At 39.2% G+C, this 15,052-nt stretch overlaps 1 protein-coding gene across 1 annotated transcript in view; it reads right to left on the bottom strand.

Moving 5' to 3' along the window:
* The window catches only part of ANO2 (anoctamin 2), a 146,537-nt gene that overhangs the window by 63,161 nt on the left and 68,324 nt on the right, over positions 1 to 15,052 (bottom strand). Inside the window, exon 14 of the mRNA XM_069003969.1 lies at positions 9,603 to 9,686. Coding sequence (XP_068860070.1) covers positions 9,603 to 9,686 — 84 coding nt within the window. The remainder of the gene's footprint in view (positions 1 to 9,602; positions 9,687 to 15,052) is intronic.

Raw genomic sequence — 15,052 nt, forward strand, 5'->3', positions numbered from 1 at the left:
CAGACTGTTAAAAATCTAGTTAGAATCTTGCTTGACTTCTTTTTTTTTTTGGATTCAGTTTTTGTCTCTCTGAAACTGCTCTAGATTTTCATTTCCATGAGAAGAAACTAACCAGCAAAAATTGCCTTAAAAGTCTGGGTTATTCCCTGATTTAGCACTTAGAGGGAAAAGGGACTAATTATATATTTGAATAAATGAAAGTAGGTGGAAATTTTGCTTTTTAATATGGGAGCCTTCTAAATCCTGAAGAACAAACTGGCAGAACCAGCCATGATGCATTTGTTTTCACAATTGAACAAGCCTGGGGGAGGAATATCCAAGAAAAAAATATATTTTGTTATATTTTGATATATTTTGTTATATAATTGGGAAACAAAAATTTGTCAAGAACAAAACTTACATACTTTCTAAGACTTTAGACCCACACAAAATGAACAGATCACCTGCAAAGTTTCCCACACTCTACATATCCTATTTCTTCAGGGAAGATATTCCCAACTCTGTAAAACCTTTTAAAAAATTGGAAAAAAAATGGATGATGGAAAATCCTGACATGAAGGACATCAGAGAAGGACAGGTCATGAAGGACCAAACAGCAGTGGGTAGAAGGCACCGTAGCTGCATTGCCAAATCAGCTATTTGAAAATCAGATTTTTCTCTTTTTCTTTGAAATGAAAATTCTTATACACAGTTTTCTAGTCAGTCACTGTGAAAGATATTGATTAATAACTTAAATTAAATTCATGATATTCTCCCTGTGGAATAATACAGTGTGGGTTTACTGAAGTACACTACATTTCCCGTCCGTAGGGAATCCATTATATCATCAATCAAACACACAAGTTAAGATGGCATAGTTAATAATCTCCTTTTAGTAAACCCAAGTTACATTTTGTCCCATTGCTCAAGTACTTCTAGTCAGGCTCAAATTATATTTTCTTTCAAAATATGCCTATTGTGGTCAAACCAATTTGTCTGCACTTGTTTGAACAATTTCTTTCCTGCATTTCAAAGAATTGCACAACAACTGGAGTTGGAAGGGACCTCTGGAGATCATCTCAGTCCAATATCCTGCTTAGCACGGGGTCACTTGGAGCAGGTTTCTCAGGCCTCTGACCAGTCAGGCTTTACTTATCTCTAGAAATGGAGGCTCCACAAAATATCTGGGCAAATTACAGTCATAAAATTACAGGATGGTTTGAGTTGGAAGGAACCTTAAATCTCACTGCGTTCCAACCCCCCTGCTATGAACAGGGATACCTTCCACTATCCCAGGTTGCTCAGAGCCACAGCCAACCTGGCCTTCAACACTTCCAGGGATGGGGCAGCCACAGCTTCTCTGGGCGACCTGTGCCAGGGCCTCAGCACCCTCACAGGCAACAATTTCTTCCTGATATCCAATCTAAACCTGCTCTCTGTCAATGTGAAGCCATTGCCCCTTGCCCTGTCACTCCAGGCCCTTGTCAAGAGTCTCTCTCCATCTTTCCTGTGGGCTCCCTTCAGGCACTGCAAGGCCACAGTGAGGTCACCCCAAAGCCTTCTCCACACACAACAATCCCAATTCCCTCAGCCTTTCCTCACAGCAGAGCTGCTCCATCCCTCTGCTCCCCTTGATGTCAAGTTTATCTACTACATGAAATACCACAGTGTGAAGGGGCTTCCAAAAACAATGCCATTGTATCCCTGAATCAAGTGAATCATGAAAATCAACAGATCAGCAGGCAAGTGTTTTTCAATCAAGCATGGTAAGAGCTGAAAAAACTGAGCAGCTCAATCTGCATTCCTTAGCTCTTTAAGCTTGGAGTTCGTGGAATTTCAATCTTCGTGGGATAGATGCCCAAAGGAACTGATTGTAAATGCAGTTTATTTCTTTAAAATTGCAGACAGGATTGCAGTATGCATCAAATAAAAAATTCTTGGCAACTAACTTAACAATGTTGTTTCCACAGCCAATTTCTGTAAATTTTGTCCCAGATCTGGGCTTTTGTTGGAGATAAATAGCATGAAATTTACCCTATAAATGTGCTCAACAGAAGGTAAAAAATATACTCCAATATACAGGAGTTTGTCACCAGCACACAGGAAAGGGAGAATACTCTAGGGTTTTTTTCCTTCTAGTTTTTCTGGTGCATTAAACCAAAACCCAGCAGGCTTCTGGATATTTATTTTTCAGCCTGAAACTTTGCTGTGGCCCTCTAACCTGTTATTAGACAGGGTACAATGCAAGTCAGTAAGTGCAGACTTAAGGACTTTATTACTTACTCAGGCAGAACTTCCCTTAATTTCAAGTACTGATAAATACAACCTATAGAAATAAGTCTTTCCACTCTGTTTAATAGGAAAGAGACCTGCATCATCTTGAATGCTGTCAATAAGAAGCTTAGGCCTTGATTCAGAAAAACATTTAATTGTGTCTGTATCCAGGACGCTGAAGCCTGTGCTTAACTTTAATCATATGCTTGGGTTGGAGTTCCATGATTAAACAACACAAGCTATAGCACCGCCCTTGAAAGAATGCTTCCTTCAGCCAAAATCTTAATAAGTAACACAAATAAGAGCAGTAAACAGCAGCCCTGCCTCCTCTTGTTTCTAGGTTCAAAACTCTCTTCTGACAAGGACCACTATTTTCTTTATAATTTTTTTTTTAGCAGGAAGAATCTCACAAGCATAAGACACCGTTTTCTTAAAATCCTTGCTCTCATCTGCACTGTTCAGCCTCCAACAGTTGAATAAAAAAGCATTCAGTATTCCTAACTAAACACCTTTTAGCTGTCTAGGAAAAAAAACCAAAAAATATTCCTTTGGGAAAGACAAGCAGTGATTTCATTTACTTATAACTTTGAAAAAGAAGAATGGAAGATAGAGGAACAGGCTGATGTTATTGCAGGTTGATCTCTGTCATCTCTGTAAGGACACTGAGATCAGGGAAGGGCCTTGACAACAGGAGAAAGAGCAATCTTGTATCCACCCTCACGGAAAGGACAAAAGAATAATTAAGGAATCGTACTAAGTCTCACTTTGATCTCTTGAAAAGTGAAGAAACCCATTCTGAGCACATAAGAAGTCAGTATTTGTGAAGAGTCTGGATTTACCAAAGGTGAATCATTATCTGCACCAACCTGGCTGCTTTCTGTGAGGAAAACGACTGGACCTGTGGCCAAGAGGAAACTTGTCCATGCCATTTGCCTTGACTTCAGCAAAATGTGAGTTCCATGGTCTGGCTCAGAGGGTGTTAGTGAATAAGTCTGCCTGGAAACCTGTAACAGCTGGAGTCCTGCTGTGGTCATTCTAGAGCTGCCCTGCTTTACAGAAGGACCTGGAGGAGGCGATGGAATGCTTGCTCCTGCACGATGACATCAGGCTGGGGGGGGATCAAGAGGTAGTCAGTAAGCTTAAGTACTTGGCTGCCATCCAGAGAGACCTGGACTGACTGAAGGAACAGGTCTTCTACTAACCTCCTGAACTTCATCAAGAACAAATGCCTTTGAAACAGAAAACTCCTTGCAGGAGAACTGACTCTGCTGAAAAGGCCCTTTGGTGTCTGCAGACAACAAGATGAACAAGAGCCAGGAGTGTGCCCTGGCAAGCAAAGTCCAACAGCACCCTGGGCTGTGTCAATGAATGGATTCAGGAAAGTGATTACCTCGGCTTTTCAGCACTCATTAGCCTGCATCTAAAATATTATTTTGGGCCTTCCAGTGAAAAAAAACAAATGGCACTACTTATGTGAGACAAGGGCAGAGAACTTGTCCAAGGAAGAGAAACTGAGGAACAAGGCTTGCTCAGCACAGTTAAGGAGCTCATCAAAAGACAGAGCCAGGCTCTTCACAGTGGTTAATGCTGGAAGTATAAGAGACAATGGGCTTAAACTGGAAGCAGAGAAGTTCAGGCTGGATATAATGAGAAGCTTTTACACACTGAGGACAGGGCATGTCCAGAAATGTATTGCCATCTCCATCCTTGGAGATTGTCATGACCTGACTGGGTAATATCCTGAGCAACACAGTTTGAGATGACAGCTTTGGACAGGAGCGCCATGGGTAGTCATTTGGACTAGATAAAATCCTGAAAGGCTCCCCAGCTTGGAATACTCTACTATAGTACATTTTTAAGCATTTTATTACTTCATATTGAGAGTGTAGGAAGAGCTATTTCCCACTGAAGTCTGTCTGGAATATAACTGTAAACACAGGAGCACAGCACTGTGGCCATACCTTGGTTTCATTGGTCTGATACAAATGAGGAAATCCCACCATAGATTTTCAGAGGAACAGGGAGCAAATGGAACATTTTAGCTGCATTTCTTACACTACTCCATGCAAAGATAACCAAATTCCAAGACAGCAACAGTAAGGAGGTTTGAATACATGTCAGGTACTCTATAATCAAAGAACCCCCACATCTAAATAACACATTGAAAGACCATGCCAGCACTCTTTTGAAGACATAAATTCTGCTTATGAATACTCTAGTATGAAACTCCCATAACCTAGAACTCAAATAAACATTAAAATAACCAGAATTATAACAAATATAGGTACAAAAAAAGAGGATGAAATCTCTGTATAAGATCATAATTATAAGTGTTCTCATTCATCTTCAGCCATTCTTTTATTTTCATGCAGTCATTTTTTATTTTCAAAAGTTAATGATGCAAGAAAGAAGTTGAAAAGGAAAAAAAAATCATTTATTACATATTCATCTTACTATCCCAAATGCTTAGAAAAATATTTCTCAAAGTAAAGAAATGAAAGAGGCTAAAAAGACACTGGCCAATTTAAGAAATACTGTATCAAATTGATAGGTTTATCATACTAATAATACAGTTCAATAAATGCTAAAATATTAGGGGTTAAAGAACTCTGGGTATATTTAAAGTTCTTCTATAATTCTGATTGTTCAAATTGGTATTTATGACCAATTATCTTGGTTTCTTCTATAGAGTTTCACCTAATATATAAAATAATATGAGGGGTTTTTTTTCTTTAGTAAATCTTATCAAGGACTTGTTTAATGAAGAGATGGGCTCCAGTATCTGAAAGGGTTTTTAGTCCTTGTGGGAGATTTGCTTATGGAAGACTGGTAAGGAATCAACTGCTATCAAGAATTACTGTTTCATGTTTGGGAACATTGAAATTTTAAAAATAGATATGTAAAGTACTAGTAATGTACTATTCTATTTCACATTTATCTGTATCATCCTTTACACCAGAGACCTTCCTCTTCAAACCAGCTTGCTTTAATTCAGTTGTTAACTGAAACAATGCTTCAGAAAGATATATTTCTTTTTTGTTTCAATTACCAGCTGAATTAACAATTTAAATAATTTATTCTGCCACTTTCATATTTAAAATGAATTAAAGGAAAGACAGAATGCCAGATTCTATTCTTCCTAGGGTTTGCTCCAAGTCAGGACACAAGCCAAGAGACAAGCCTATTTTTTTCTATGAAGAGAATTTTCCTTGAGAAATATGTAGAATGAGTTATTTGCTTTCCTGCCAAATAGGAAAGATAAGAACACACACACACATATATATATATATGATGTGGAATCATGTTTGCCAGATCAGCTGGACATTTAATGAAAAGGAGTCAGGGCCTGATCCATCTCTCACAGAAATGACTGGAAGGCTTTCCATCAGCTCCAGTGAGAGCTGGATCTAGCCCCATCTGCATGTTTTCAGGCACAAGACCAATTTTCATTTCCTGACCTCTGTGTAATTCCATTGAGGATGCCACTACTGCAGAGAGAGAGGAACAACTTATCAGAAGATTGCAAACATCCACCACGTTTTCAGTTAGCATTCTGCACAAACAGTAACTTCACCCTATTCATTAAATATTTCTACCCACATCTTCAGTGTTACAGTGCATTAAAGAACAACAAAATATATTATTAATTGCTTCATTACAAAGCTTGCATCTGCCATGTTTGCATGAATGTATTATCAGAAACATGCATTCATACACGTGTGTAATCCTTCATCTCAACTGCAAGGACAAAAATGCCTTTTGATGTACATGAATCAAGGAGTTATACATTGCAAGCCTTTATATCAGAGAATCACAGAATGGTTTGGGTTGGAAGGGACCTTAAAGATCAGCCAGTTCCCCCCCTGCCATGGGCAGGAACACCTTCCACTATCCCAGCTTGCTCAGAGCCCCATCCAACCTGGCCTGGAACACTGCCAGGGATGGGGCAGCTACAGCTGCTCTGGGCAACCTGTGCCAGGGCCTCAGCACCGTCACATTTCATCCTAATATTGAATCTAAACCTGCTCTCTGTCAGTTTGAAGTCATTCCCCCTTATGCTGTCGCTACATGTCCTTTTAAATAGCATGTGACCATAAAGAATTAAATAGTAATACTGACTATAAGGTATATCATTCCAGATTTCCCAAGTCCCTTATAATTAGTCATTTTCTAAAATCATTGTTGTAATTCATAAGGACTGTTTGTTTATCTGTTTGCTACTTAACCTGAGGCATTTCACACAAATGTTTCAACTCCTTTAGCTGGAAATGAATTCTCTCCTGAAATAATAGAACCTTAGGGTGTTATTGTTAGAGAGTAGCTTCACACCAATCTTTTGTGAAGCTCTCACAGTTTCTTTCTCACTCTCCCAAAAACCAATAAAATATTTATTCAAACAGCCTGAGCCACACAGTGTGGTGGAGGCTGAAATTTTGTTCTTTGCTTATTCCAGTAGTGGAAACACACCAAGTGGTGCTTTGTATGAGAGTTGTGTTCTAGAACTCAAACCCCACTGGGCAAGTAATACATTAGATGTGTCATCCTTTGTCTTGCCAGGCTCATCAGGCTGATTTGGAATTTGCTGCCTTGGTAGAGTGACTCATATGTTTACTGGCCCTGACAGGTGCTGGGCATCTTCCACACTCATTAAAGTTAATGACTTGAACAGCAGAGAGGAAAAACTGTCTGTTGGTTTCCTCTGAATGTGTATTCCCAAGTTATCATTTAAGAGAGGACGTAAGTGGTGTCACCTTTCTTCTGCAATCACAAAAGCAGCCCCTAACCAAACCCCTGTCCCTTCATTGCAAAAAATAACCCAATTAGCTTCAAAAGAACTCCCTGTTGGAATAAGGCAAGGAAAAAAAATGCACCATACACAGAGCTTTGCACATAAAAGCTGCTTCTTGCCATAAAACCAGTCACTTCCTCACTGGAACAGAGGAATTAACATACTGGAAACAAGCCAGTAATTTTATAGATATATATGCCTTTAAGTAAGCTCTAGACCAGTATTCTCACAATAGCCACACTTTGGCATCATTTCTATCCCAACAAGCCACAGCTGCTGAACTGCAGACTTCTGACTTCATGTTAAAGAAGTAATGAGAAGTTTTAGGCAGCGGTGCCAGAGCCAGTCCTTTGATATTAACACAGCACACTACAGTTGTTGACCAGCCACACCAAAAAAGATATGCCTTTAATTTACACTAGTTAGCTAAAAATATTCAGGAGAAAACTTCACAGAGACTTATGCCATGACATTAGACTGTCAACCAAGAGATGAAGAGGTGGAGACCTCACAGACATCTGTGTATTCAAACAAAACCAAGAAATTAGGAGGATTGTATCTTTAACTACAGAGACATCTCTACTTTGATGCCTGTCCAGCCACTAGATCTGCCCTGGTAATATGACAAAGTTCTGTACCCTGGCTTCCACCCAACAAGAAATACTGAGCCAGAGACCTCACAGAAACCTGTGCCTTAATATTAACCTGCCACACAAAATCTCCTGAGCTAATGGTCTTGCAAAAAGGAAAGGTTGAAACCTCTAAAAATAAGGCTGAAGTATTATTGCATTCTTAAATACTCATCACTTTTAATGTCTAACTTTTCAGGGTCTCCCAAAGCAAAATGTAATGGTACATTTCCACAGTTAGGCCAGTTCTTTACCTGAACTGTTATGTTCAGGTGTTTTTTCCTCTTCTGCAGTTCTCACATCAACATCTATTGCTCTTATAAGACACTGAGATACAAAGGCCTGAGCAACACATCTTCCAAACCCAGATTAATGTGCTGTTTGCAGGACAGAATTAGTAAGCAGAGTGTTTACCGATGGAAAACTGCTCAGTTGCTGGGAATATTTTTCAGTAATTTGGGGAACACTAATTCAGGATTCAGTAATTCAATTTTTTTTCCATCCACATTGGCACAGAAAGCCATTTGACAAAAAAGTGTTCCATGTTCGCCTTTTCATTCTTGATGTCTGAAAGGAGCTCTTCCTATTTTTGTAGTGCTGGATCTTTACATTGTTCCAGTTTTCCACCTATTCACTTAACATTTCTTCTTGGGTTATTTTTTGGGCTTTGATGTGGGGTTTTTTTGGTTGGTTTGTTCTTTGGGGAGGTTTTGTTTGGATTTTTTTTTTCTGTTTCTTTTTGTTTTACCTTAAATTAATGTCTAAATTATAATAATTTCTGTATCTCAGGTAAGCAAGATGATCATAATACTCTACAGCATCAATGGCTGACTTGTTTCCAGTTCTCATTTACTTTAAGCCAGAAAAAAGCTGAACAGCAACTGTTTTATCTGACTTTTACAGTCTTTGATCCCTCACTTGGAAGGCCAAGAGAGCTGTGTAATGTGTAAGGAAAGACTCTCCACAGTGCTCTGTGGGTCTCTGCTTATTGGATAAGATCAAAAGCCCACTAAAATAATTGAGAATCTTCCCATGATCTTCTGTGGAGTTTAGTTGAGCACAACAGGTGACAGGCAGGCTCACTGAAATGAAAGATTCCCTGGAAACACTTAACAATGGTGGTCAGCAGAAGAAAGGGATAAATAAGTTCTTCTACAAGCTAAATTTGTTGGACCAAACCTGAAAACTTGAAAATTCTCCACTTTGGATACTGATTCTCAACCTGTAAGCAAATTAAACTGGTTTTTTCTCCCTGGAAGCTGAACATGGTATTGGAATGCTTTGGCTTTGCTGGCACAAGTGGAATGCTGTGATTAACAGCAGTGGTTAACCAAGCCTAATGGACCAAGACTACAGAACTTGTGAATGTTTAGAAAATAGACCTCAGTCAACAATTTACAAGAGAAGACTGATAAAAAAGGGTTTCTTCAAAAAAGTTTGAAATAGCCATAAAAATCCTGAGCCCACTTCAATCTGAAAATGATCTACCAATTATTTTTCCATTTGTCCTGGAAATGCCATTAAAACTTCACAACTGTGTAACTGTGACAGAACTAAAGACACCAATGTTACCTTTGCAAATGAGATCACCATAATAAAATCTGCTTTCTTCACTGTGCAGAAAGTACTGACATTCTGTGTGATTGCTGTAAGAATTCTGGGGTGATTATCTTAGGAATCTACAGATTAGATCCTGAGCCACCTGTCAGCCCTATTTCTATGCAAATTGCTTTACTTTGAAAGACATGACCTCAAAGCCCTGCAATGGCACTGCCGGGCTGCATTTCACCACATCACCACCAACCAACTCAAAAGGCTGATTAAGAGCCCCAAAAAGTGCCTCTTGCAACCTCTGAGAGACAGACAAAAATATAATCACAACATAACAAACACAAATCCCCCGTAAATGAAAAGAGCAAGCTGCATCTTACCTCATTTGAATTTTCTGTTGTGATGTTTTTATTTTTCAGCTTTTTCTGCAGCAGTCTGGTCTCATACTCTGGTCTGGGATGCTCCTGAAAAAAAACAAAACCAAACATGGCTATGACTAAGAAAAAAACCCAAAATTTTTGGTCACTTAATCACAAACAAAGCCATCAAGAGGATTCAACTCTCTCACTTTCTTTTGCTAAGCAAAGCATTCTGAGACAGCAGTGGCAGCCTCCAGAGGTCAGAGCAACTTTTGGAAACTGATTTGAATGAAAACAAGGCGAAATAAAGAAAATAAATGCCAAGCAAAACATTGTACTCTAACTTACTTATTGTTATTGACAGTTTTGCTCTGAGTGCATACTCTGTTCAAATTTGGCCCAGTTATGTTTAGTTTTTCTAGTAAGACATTCCAATGTCCTTTTAATTGCCTTTCATGCACCTACATCTGGATGGGAAAAGTAGTTGATCTGTCTTTGCTGAATCTGCCAAGTCATCTTACCCTTGACTGAACAGACCACAGAGCTCCCTGGAATGCATTTTGTATATATTCCTTTTAGGAGTATTTTGCACTAAATATTTCTTTACAATCCAGACTTAGGGATGTCTGACCCATACATCCATGGATGTGAAGGGACAATTCCACTCAGCTGTAAAAAGAGTGTGATTCAGAATCAATTCTTTATCTGAAAACGGGAAGAGTTCCATACTTAGGACAATAAGCTAGAAATAGTTGTGATGACTTCACAAAGGCAAAATGTCCATGTAGGGATAGATCTGAATCCCAGGATGCTGGAAATTTGCCAGTACAGCTGCCAGACACTTATTGAAAACCTTGTGAGCCAAGGTACTGCGAGACCAAATGAGTGCTCTGGAGTAGAAAATGATAATTCCCATTCTGAAAACAAAGAGCCTAAACATGAAATTTCTACTCAGGCAAAACTCATGTTGAGGTCAGTGGGAATTTTCCCTGAGAGTGGTCTCCAGGATTTGCCTCAAACATACACGTGTATCCACCATCCATCAAATTAAGCCTCTGTAGGTAATGATCCAGTTTGATAAGAATAAACAATGTGAACCAATCTCTCCCTCATTTCCCTTTGATTTAGAAAGAAAGCGACAATGGAATTTTACAAAGCATGCATGACAAACACATTGAATTTATTAAAACAAAAAAACAAACCAAAACAAACCAAAACAAAAAAAGAACCTTAGCAACTACCCCAGATTTGACAGAGCAAAGAAGTTATCATTAAAAAAAATAAGCCATATGCTCTAAGTAAAGGCAAAAACCCACTGCAAATTCCTTGAGCAGCTATATCTTAATATCCTGAACAGAAGCAGAGCAGCTCAGCAGTGCACACTGATGGGAAGGAAGGTTTCCACAAAAACAAATTGGAATGACCCAGCTGCTGCCCCAAAGCAAGATGGAAATGTGGAATGAACAGAACAGAGACCCCAGCCGTTTTCTGTTGCAAAAGGGTTAATTATTAGAAATCAAGGACTAAACCCTCTATTTCTTATGACAGTGATACAGGAGACAGGGGCTGAGAAGTGTAGGGAAGAGTTTGTCATTCACACCAAGGATCTGTTTAGACTGCCCTATTACTGGGATGCTTGTCCAAGGAAAAATGGTTTTATATCTCAGCTTGGAGGTGCTGGTAAATGTTCACAATCTTTTTAGTCCAGATCACTTTCAAAATAAATTTGATAAATGAAAAATTAAAGCAAAAGCTGGAATAAGTCATGTAACATGAACACAAGTTTAAGAGTGTTAAAAGCTACCGAGCAAGTATACAGGAACTCAGTTATTAAAGATGTTCTAGAGCAGCATAATAGAAAATTAGTTAAAAGAAACTAGGAGGTTCTATTATGGGAATGCATTTGCCAGCCAGACAGAGTTTTTGTTTGCTTTCATTGAGCAAGAACAGTGGTAGTGCTCTGAGGGAGTACCTATAAAACTAAATTTTGAAATATGGTCTCAGATTCTGAAGCTCCCTTAAGCCAGGACCAAACAACCAAACGCTGCCATTTCAATGGCAGGTAACATATTTTGTGGGTAACTGTAGCAGAATATAGCATCAGTTATGTTGGTTCATCATGCAATTCAAATCCAACCCATTTAAATACTCCTCTACTGATGAGTGGAATGGTGTAAATTGTAGAATCACAGAACGGCCTGGGTTGGAAAGAACCTTTAGGATCATCTCATTCTAACCCCCATCATGGGCAGGGACACATCCCACTAGACCAGGCTGCCCTATCCAACCTGACCTTCCAGGGATGGGGCAGCCACAGCTTCTCTGGGCAACCTGTGCCAGGGCCTCCCCACCCTCACAGGGAACAATTTCTTCCTGATATCCCATCTAAACCTGCTCTGTGTCAGTGTGAAGCCATTTCCCCTTGCCCTGTCACTCCAGACAAGGGTCTGGAGTAACAGCACCTGATAAACAGGGTAAACAGCACCTGATTCCATATCCTGTGTGTTCTCCAAGGAGCACATCCCTGGAAAACCCTGCTACCTACCTGGATCTCCTGAGTCACTGGAAAGGAGGAGAGGAACAAAGGCCTAGAGGTGGTCCCTGTTCCTAGTGGGGTACTGCTGGATAAGGACAGATTTAACCTCTCTGAACCCAGGGGAGGGAAGAACTTGTACCACCCCAAGTGACCCAGCCTTTGAGTCGCCCACCCCAACATCCCAAGGAATCAAGACTACCAATAAAAAATTGAACAGTTTTGAGCCTTGAAGAAAACTCAGTTCTAGAAAGGACAGAGGAGGTCATTACAATGGAAAAGGAATAAACAAAAGTAAATGAGAGCATGTTGATATGTCTGGTAGGAGAGAAACAGAAGAGGAAAATGTATTGAAGCCCCAGGATGTTGTGGCATATCTCTGGATCAACAGTCTGGGAGTGAAAAAATGTAATCATATACCTTTACCAACTCCTTGGAAAGCAAAGAAATTGTCACCTGACTTTGTTCTTACTGTTTACAACTTTAAACATGTTTAAAGTGTGCCTTCATGTGTAATCTTTCAGTGGACCAATAACTGGTACTAAACAGTTTCCTCAAAGAGTTGAGGGATAATATTTGTTCTTCAGCATTCCTTCCCCAACTATCCTAATGAAACTCTCATCCTCCTAAACATAGGACTTAAATATAATGTTGAAAGCAATTGTTTAGAAGTACAGGGCTAGCCAAGGATCATTAAATAATTAGTGTTAGTAAGAAATTAATGAAGGTCAGGGAAGATTCTCTGGAAAGAGTAATGAAACCCAAAAGAGGTTAATAAAAAGCATACAAAGAATTAAAAAAAAAAAATATTTGGAATATTTGAAAATATTTCCCAACAGGAAAATTAGAATAGTTATGGGAAAAATGTGAGATAATGCATCTGGAGAAAATAATCCAAACTGAAAATCTCATTGGCAGAGGAAACTTGAGCATGCAGAGAGCATGAAAGGAGAGATTTGAGACAAGACAAAATATTGTAGCTACAAATTCCCCTTTCACCAAGACTAGACATTTTTTTCCCAAGAGGGCTACACAGTTATTTTATTAGAGTCTCCTCTTTCAGGATTTTAGCAAACAAAAATATCTCGTGCTTCGTGGTTTAGTAGACACTATTAAAACTTCAGAAAAGGAGTCTGCTGCTATAATTTGAAAGGTGGAAGACAAAGTGAAACCATCAAATTGATCAGATCAAAATGAATTTTGAAACCATAGTAGAGAAGATAAAGTTAAACCAAGATCAAGTTAGGTGAGAATGGAGTGTATCCGTAAAGATATTTAATGTCACCAAGTCAGATTGCTTTTAAATTTTGTTTCATTTTCTTTTACTCAATCTACCTTCTTCATTAATTTGTCTTAACTCAGCAGTAATCCACAGTGACCTCAAAGATTTCCCTTAAGGGTTCAGTAATTACAGGGGGGTTTAAAACTCTTTAAATAGCAAACGGAAGAATCAGACTTCGGGAATTAGTTTGCAAAAAAACTAAAATAGTTGGCTAACATTTTACAGAGCACAGGATTTTAACTTCAAATTAAATGTTCCTAAGGAAGACAGACATCCAAGTTCCTCCCCGTTATAATGAAACAGTGTAACAGCTTGACTATTTGAACAATACCAAGACCAATGAGTGGAGACTCCTTGGCATTTCACTTAATGCAGACTCTCTGTCCATTTGACTTCCAAGTTCTTGCCCAAGTTCTAAAATGTCATCTTTTATCTGGAAATACAGTGTCTGAAGATTCATGGGAAGGCAAGAGTTTCTAGCACCTACATTATTAATTGGAGTCCCTCTGTAATTCTTCACCAAGCAGAAGAGGGTATGGATTCTCCCACCCCTCCTCCTGGTTTCTTGATGGCCTTATTCTTTATTACACACCCTGAACTAGAATCAAATGCACAACCTCTTTGATTGGGTTACACAGTCACATGTCTATGGCAAGGAACATTGAGTGGAGGAATTTCAGGAAGAATTTCTCCACTGGAAATGTTGTTAAGCATTAGAATGGGCCGCCCAGGGAGGTGTGGAGTCACTGTCCCTGGAGGTGTCCAAGGAATGACAGGACATGGCACTCAGTGCTCTGGTCTAGGTGACAAGGTGAGGATTGGCCAAAGGTTGGACTCGATGACCTTGGAGGTGCTTTCCAACCTAAACGATTCTGAGGTTCTGTGTGTGTTTATGCACAGTGTTCCCAAGGCTTTGTCTGCTCTCATGGTTCTGGCCTTTGTTTGTTTCTTTCCTTTCCCTCTCCCATTTATTTATCACTTGCTCTATTGCTTTTCAACACAATTATCTCTTTTCTAGTTAGTACCCAATGCTTCCCATTCTTTTTTGTGGATTCCAGGTGTCCAAACACAAATTCTCTAAGTCTGTGCAGCTGCCAGCTGCAAAGATGCATGGAAGCCTTAGGGAGTCTGCTTTCTTGGAGTGCCACTGCCAAGATACTTACAAATAAATGGACTACATTAATCTCTTGTGTGACTCTTTTGAAGCAAAAATTTGGCCGAGTGTGGTTAAAGAAAGCAATTTAATGAAAAGTTTATAGTCAATGTCCACAAAAATTACACTGAAGGCATTTATTTCAATATAATTCTCACAAAGTACTTCTCAGCTCTTCAGATTTATGGCTGTTTTTCTCCCTGCTTTGGTTCTGTAACTTCCCTTTCTAAAGAAGTTGACAATCAATAGCTTAACCCCATCTAGTCTTAAAACTGTTAAACCTCCTGAGCTTCTTCCTTGTTCCTTTTGTGCTCTTTTAAGTGATCCCACTTCTGGTTTCTTCTGGCCTAACCTGGTCAGACATAATTCTCCCTTTTCCAACATAATTTTCAGCACTTGTAAAGAGTTCACCACCACTGAGACCTGATGCCAGTAACTTTCTACAGACAGATTTATCCTCATCTTTATGAATCTTATGGATAAAAGGTGAACAAAACCTGATC

The sequence above is a fragment of the Aphelocoma coerulescens genome, chromosome 1A, assembly GCF_041296385.1.
Source record: "Aphelocoma coerulescens isolate FSJ_1873_10779 chromosome 1A, UR_Acoe_1.0, whole genome shotgun sequence".
Classification (NCBI taxonomy): domain Eukaryota; kingdom Metazoa; phylum Chordata; class Aves; order Passeriformes; family Corvidae; genus Aphelocoma; species Aphelocoma coerulescens.